This window comes from Echinops telfairi, unplaced genomic scaffold, assembly GCF_000313985.2.
Source record: "Echinops telfairi isolate 266 unplaced genomic scaffold, ASM31398v2 ScPeMD7_3;HRSCAF=10, whole genome shotgun sequence".
Lineage (NCBI taxonomy): Eukaryota > Metazoa > Chordata > Mammalia > Afrosoricida > Tenrecidae > Echinops > Echinops telfairi.
This window is the reverse complement of record NW_022103899.1, coordinates 22,245,788-22,252,120: the sequence shown is the minus strand read 5'-3', so window position 1 is coordinate 22,252,120 and position 6,333 is coordinate 22,245,788. Positions and strand designations below refer to the sequence as shown.

Here is a 6,333-nt window from a genome sequence, read left to right as displayed (position 1 = left end):
AGGAGCGAAGAAAGAAAAAGACCTGGACATAAGGGACTCCTGATTATTTGTGAAATTGTTGACAAAAATTTTTGAGGTTGCGGGGAACATTAAAATTGAAAGTGCTATTTTCTGGCTAGCGCGAGTCATTGTCCAATTGGTATCGAGGCCAAACTTGGTTACAGAAAAAAAACAGGCATTTAGGGCGGAGATCAGTAGCCAAACCCAATTCAGTAAGGTTGGCAGTAGGCACCCCAAAGGACTATCCTTAGGGGTTTGGGACAGAAAACTTCCCATTGTGTCTCAAACTGCAGGGGGTACAGACAGAGGAGAAAGGCATCCCCTGGTCCCCATTCACACCCGTCAGTCAGGAGGTGGCCCAGTAACCCTGAGAGGTGCCCTGGTCAGAGTTAGGGGCCCAGTGGGAGAGTCCTGGACTCTCCAGAACAGGAAGGTTCCCTGGCACAGGCCTGCAGCTTTAACCAACAGACAGGGACCTCAGATCAGAGAGACACACAATGGAAGCCGAGGAGGGGGAAAGGAGCCTGGCTTTATGGCCGGTAAAATGGAGGTTGATCAGGCCTTTGTTCAGGGTGTGAGGAAGGGGAAGCAGAAAATGTTAGAGAGAGCACTGCGGGGCTGCAGATGCAAAACACACAAACAGGTAGAAAAGGCTCAGACTCACCTTCTGCGTTCCAGTCCAGGCAGAAGGTGCAGTGACTGCTCGGCCTAGTGCTAGGAGTCCTGTTATCAGTAAGAATCCCAAGAGGTAAACACAGAGACAAAAGACTGGAGGCCACATGAGAGAAGGTAGACACACAGAAAAGATGGACACAAGAAATCGGCCTTATTGTCGCACCCCTTTCTGGGAAAGGCAGTTATTTCCAGCTTCTCTTGGTACTAGGGTTGCAGAATAAACCCCTGCAGCAGAGCCACGCTCAGCTTCCTAGCATACTTGCTTTTCAGGGCTTTCAGCTAGTTAGCTTCCCGCGGACCTTACGTTCCTGTATGAGTTTGTTGGTCTTCGGTGTCCAGAGTGACAAATGAGACAGAACAAACATACAGAGATATACTGACCAGAAGTTGCACATTCAAACAGGTTCCGGAAGTTTGAGAGGAGAGGAGGGGTGGGCTGTGTCCCAGCTGAAGCAGGACTGGGACAGCACAGAGCCCATGTCCTTACCTCTCCCAGATTTTGGCACCAAATGTAAAGAGGAACTGAGGAACAGGGAGGAAGACAGACATAACTGACAGGACAAGGGAGAGCAGAAACAGAAATAGCTTTATTGGGGGACGGGGAGCTCTCGGACAAGGTTACGTGACTTAGGCCAACAGGTCAGGGAAGTCGTGCTCAGCAGCTGGGGGCAAGGGTTTTTAAAGGGGTGGTGAGGAAGTGTGGCAATTGTGACAATTAGCATATGGGGTCTGGAAAGTGGCTTTCTTTGAATCCGAACATCTGGTTTCACTGGCTATCTTACCTGACAGTTATCTGGTGCCATCTGCTGCTGACCTTTGGGATGTGCAGGGCAGCATGTGCAGGGCCCGGTCCTGCTTCAGCTTAGTCCAAATGGGGGCTGCCCAGCTCAGACCCGGGCCAAACAGATATATGACCCAGATCTAGCCCATCAGGGCATACTCCATTGGGGGGGAAAATTAATCATAGTGTTTGGTGGAGAATGGGCACGTTATCAGTGAGACTTGATGCTGAATTTTTTGTTACAACTATGAGAAAAAGAAAAGCTTCTGGGGTTGGCAAACCTTAGAAGGAGAAGATGGGGCTGCCAGCCTCTGCCTGGCCTTCACAAGGAAGGTACCATGTATACTCGAGTATAAGCTGACCCGAATATCAGCCGAGGCACCTAGTTTTATCACAAAACTGCATGAAAAATGTGCTGAAAACCTGGCTTATATACCAGTACATACGGTAGCTGTTTGGGAAACTCAAAGGAAATGATCGCCAAGAGAAGTTCCTGAGGACGTCACACGGTCACTTTCATCCAACCACAGCTTTGGATTAGTGAGCCCATCATGCTGATTTAGTTTGGGTTTTTATGGTTGTGACTCAAGGAGACACAGGGACTAGGAATTGTTTTGACTGAAAAGGGCCGCAGTGGTTCCCTCTAAGCTAGAATGAAGGAGCCTTGGAGAAGTACAGCCAGAATTTTCTACTCCTTCGGAGTGTGCTGGAGACATGTAAATATTGAGAGAGACCAGTCCCAGAAAGGGAGGGCAGCAGAGGAGGAAGCGCCCCACAAGCGGATTGGCGCCCCGACTGTTACTGTGGACTCCAACCTCAGAGTCACCGTGAGAGCAGCACAGAACCGGGTGTCTTGTTGTCCTGTTGTACGGGTCACCACGAGTCGGAACGGACTCAACGGTACCTCACAGCATCAGCAAAAATACGCTTTCGTATTTTGTAACACTTAACTGATTTGAAAGGTAAGATCTATCTTGAGATAAAATGCATGACATCACCTAGATGTGATCAAATTACAGCTGAACACAAACACTAGGCTCAGAAATGATCTAAGAAATTACTGGAGTCACATCTATGACCTCAGGACCCCTGGGGAGTGGGGCTGCCCGATGACCTGGGGCAAAGTCCAGCAGAGTCCACGTTGGTTCTTCCTAGATTCTGATCCAGCTCTTTTGGCCAACACGGAAAGGGCGGCCATGCTCTGGGCATGTTGACAACCCAGCCCACCGAGAAGCGAGCGCCATGGCGGTGCCTTAGTGCCCGAGGCAGGAACGGCGGCCTCCTTCCCTCAGAACGGTGACTGACACAAGATGTCACCACAGGTAGCACTTTGTTGCTAAAGGAAACCAACAGCTTCCTCCTGTACTGAGAGGTAGGTACCTCTGAGGGGTTCTGACCACAGCAACCCTGGGCACAGCCACAGGAGACACTGCCTGGCCCACAGCACCCTTGCCACCAGTCCGCTTGAGTCCACTGTGGCAGCCGCTGGGGCCATCCACATCCCTGAGGCTGCCAAGCAGGGTGTCCTTCTCCGGGAACTTCTCTCTCTGATAACATGGCCAAGGGACGGCCGACTTGCCACGTTTACTTCTGAGGAGAACTTTGGATGTGCCCCGAGGCAGACTTGTTTGTTCCCCGGCAGCTCATGGTACTACCCATATTCTCAGAATGGAATATTGTTGCATTTTCATAATACTATCCACTGGTGTAATATTCCTTGAACATACATAGTTATGTTTTAATATCCTTGTCTGCTAATTCGAACACCTTTGCTAATTCTAGGTCAGTTTTAATTGACTTTTCATTATGGGCGGTTTTCCTGCAGCTTTGCATATCTGGTCATTTTGGAGGGGACACACATTGTGCACATATCTTTAATAGGTTTTGGATACTTTTCGTCACTCAGTGACATTCCCTCACTTCTGAAAGCCAGACAACTAGGAATGGACTTGAATCGGTAAACATGCCTCTGGGGTCAATCAGTTGGCAGCCCCCCTGCTCTTAAGCTGATGGTGTCAACCCACAAGCCTCTAAAAGTCATGAAGCCCCCATGCTCTCCCCAACCCTCTAAGATCGGCAATCTGTTCGGCTCAGGAGCTCTGCCTGACCAACATTGCTTTCCTGTAGAACAGGAAGTCAAAGACTCAGCTTCTCCTTCGTATTTCAGACACTGAGAGAGTGCTCTAGCTCATCAATGTTTGGCAGTCTCATACTTGACACTCTTTCCTGTCTCATTCCTTGGTTGACCTAGGTCCTGACATAGTGTCAGCAGCTCCCATTACTTCAGCATTCATTCTGCGAGGTTGCCACGCCGACCACTTGACCGGCATTGCATTCGGATGACTAAAACCAATCATCTGATTTTTAAATGACACAAGAAATTGTAAATATAATCTGTTCGGTATCTTACATAAGAGTAGAGATATTATGATGAGTTGAAACCAAATGTGCATAAATTGCTGACTGTAAAACTGATGGTCTGCTCTGTAGACCTTCACCTAAATCATAATAAAGTTAGAAAAAAATTAGAGAGGTTAGTTTTATTAAAACTGTACTGATAACTGCCCAGCACAGAAGAGTATTTACAATAGTGGAAGACTCAGTATTCTCCAGGTGCTTCTAGCCTTAGAATTTTATTTCAGGGATTATCTGTTGCCTGTTTTACTGAAGCCAATACCCTATCACTTAGTGCCTCACCAGTCGCTTTCTGATAGTAATGCATTTAGAAACTTTGCCAAGTATCATGCACCAGTATGCCTTACCATACAACAATATAAATTTATTGAGTGGGAAAGGGGGAAAGGGACAAAAAAGACGGAGTGGTTCTGCTCTGATAGGAGTTCATAAAAGAACAACTCGGGTCCACAATCCTCAGCCCGTATCCAGGCTTCACATGGCGCTGACTGTGGCCCCAGGCCAGCCCTCCCTGTTGGGCTCGTGGCCTCCTGGAGGCGGAGCTGGAAACGGAGCTGCTCCTCCGTGAGGGCCATCACTTCCGCTCACTGTCAGAATGGCACTTCTTAGACAGGATCCGGAGATTCTGTTTCGTCTCCCAGCGATGGAGAGCAGACTGGTTGGGCATGGCGTGGTGCCTTACGTCCTCATCCTATTGGAGAGAGAGCACTTAGCACAGGCAGGAGGGAACCCTTTGCATCTCACGCCATCCAGCCATCAAGATGGGTGGGCTTATCTGGGAGGTGGGCCACTGTAGACATTTAGTGCATTGGTTTCTTGCCAAGTTGAAACAAAGCTAAAGATGAGTGGCCAGGGTAGCTGGAGAGAAACTTCTAATTTGAAATTCTAGGGGGAAAATAAAAAGACCTAAAATGGTTAAGCTAGCTAAGGGTAATAAAAGAAAATATATCCAAGTGTAAGCTGCTCACCTCTTCCTGCCACCTGTCTTCTCGGGGAAGCCTCTGCAACCGGTTTTTTGTCAGCTCAAGCTGTAGCCCGTCAAATCGGCACTTGAACCAGCGGTGAGCTTCTTCCAGGTTAGCTGTGATCTGAACAAGCAAGGGCACAGCCATAGTTACTTTGGGGTTGTTTTGGTGTATTAGGTTTGAAAGGTTTTTTTACCTGGATCTTAAATTCCTAACTCCTGAGTGTAAGGCCCATGTACCTATGTGCACAACACAATAAACATCCATAGGTGAGAGAGTCACTTGGGAACGAGGCCTGCTGCCTCATTGACACAAGAGAACCACAAGGAAGATTATCTGGGAATGAAAATGCAGGGCAGCACTGAAAAGGAGAGGGTACACATAAAATGCTCCAGAGAACACAGGAGCGCAAGTCAGATTTTAGTTTGTAAACCCTGCTTCCTAAGACCAAGTCCATCTCCAGAAGGATTTACTCAGCTGTGAAGGGCAGTATTTTTCTGCTGTGCTTTATGAGGGTCAAAGGATACACTGCTAAAAAACATCATACTGGCTAGTAGGAAAAGTACTTCTTTCCTTTAAAATCAATGCATTTTTATTTACACTCTTGCTCCTCGTCACACTTCCAAATGATCTTTGTCGGAGATCTGAAAACAGTCATGCCTAGTCTGAATGTGCGGACTCTGGGATCAGTCTTCAGTCAGCTGACCCACACATGCCTGCCGCCTTCTATGCATTTGATGCTTTGAAGGGAGCGCTGACAGATTCTCATTAAGCTTCCATCCATCAACTCACGTGCCACCAGCTCTAGAATAAAAAGTAAAACAGCTCCTACCTCTTGATTATGCTTCATGGACAGGGCTTACGTCTTTGATTCTGAAGTCTGAGCATGTGGCGTATTTCTCCCATGCCTCATTATCAGGCAAGTTCCTCAGAACAGGTACACCCCTGAGAACATGGGCTCACCCCCCTGGCTGGTTCACCCTGCGTCCCCAGCACCTAGCCTGGTGCCTGGCAGACCCACAAATCGGTGTGAGTGACACTCAGGGGCTTAGTCTATTGTGTGTCTGCACCATACCAGTCTTCAGACAATGAAACAAGACAGAGAGCTCTCCTCCTCTGTTTGCCATTGAGGGGCCACAAAGTTGACCCATCTAAGCGATTTCCCATGTCTCTTTGTACATCCTGATGGTAGCTACATTTTCACCCCCAAATCAAACAAGACCTGAACCCACCTTTCTCCAGTCTTCTTCACTAGACTGGAGGCCCTGAGCTCCAGGTGAGGGTCACGCTGATCTATCAGCATAACAGAGCGGCAGCTACGAGTGAGTCAGCATCAAGTCAATGGCAACGAGATCTTTTTTTTGAATCATTTTATTGGGGGCCTGTACAATTCTTATCACAATCCATACATCCATCCATTGTGTAAAGCACATATGCACATTTGTTGCCCTCATCATTCTCAAAACATTTGTCTTCTACTTTAGCCCTTAATATCGG

General features: G+C 47.9%; 1 protein-coding gene across 1 annotated transcript in view; it reads right to left on the bottom strand.

Moving 5' to 3' along the window:
• Nucleotides 1-4,260: 4,260 nt before the first annotated feature.
• CCDC150 (coiled-coil domain containing 150) overlaps nt 4,261-6,333 on the bottom strand; it is a 119,919-nt gene continuing 117,846 nt past the window's right edge. The window contains exons 28-29 of the mRNA XM_004701508.2: nt 4,840-4,959; nt 4,261-4,562 (exon numbers count right to left, since the gene is read on the bottom strand). Of these exons, the coding sequence (XP_004701565.2) occupies nt 4,446-4,562; nt 4,840-4,959 (237 nt within the window). The 3' untranslated portion in view covers nt 4,261-4,445. The remainder of the gene's footprint in view (nt 4,563-4,839; nt 4,960-6,333) is intronic.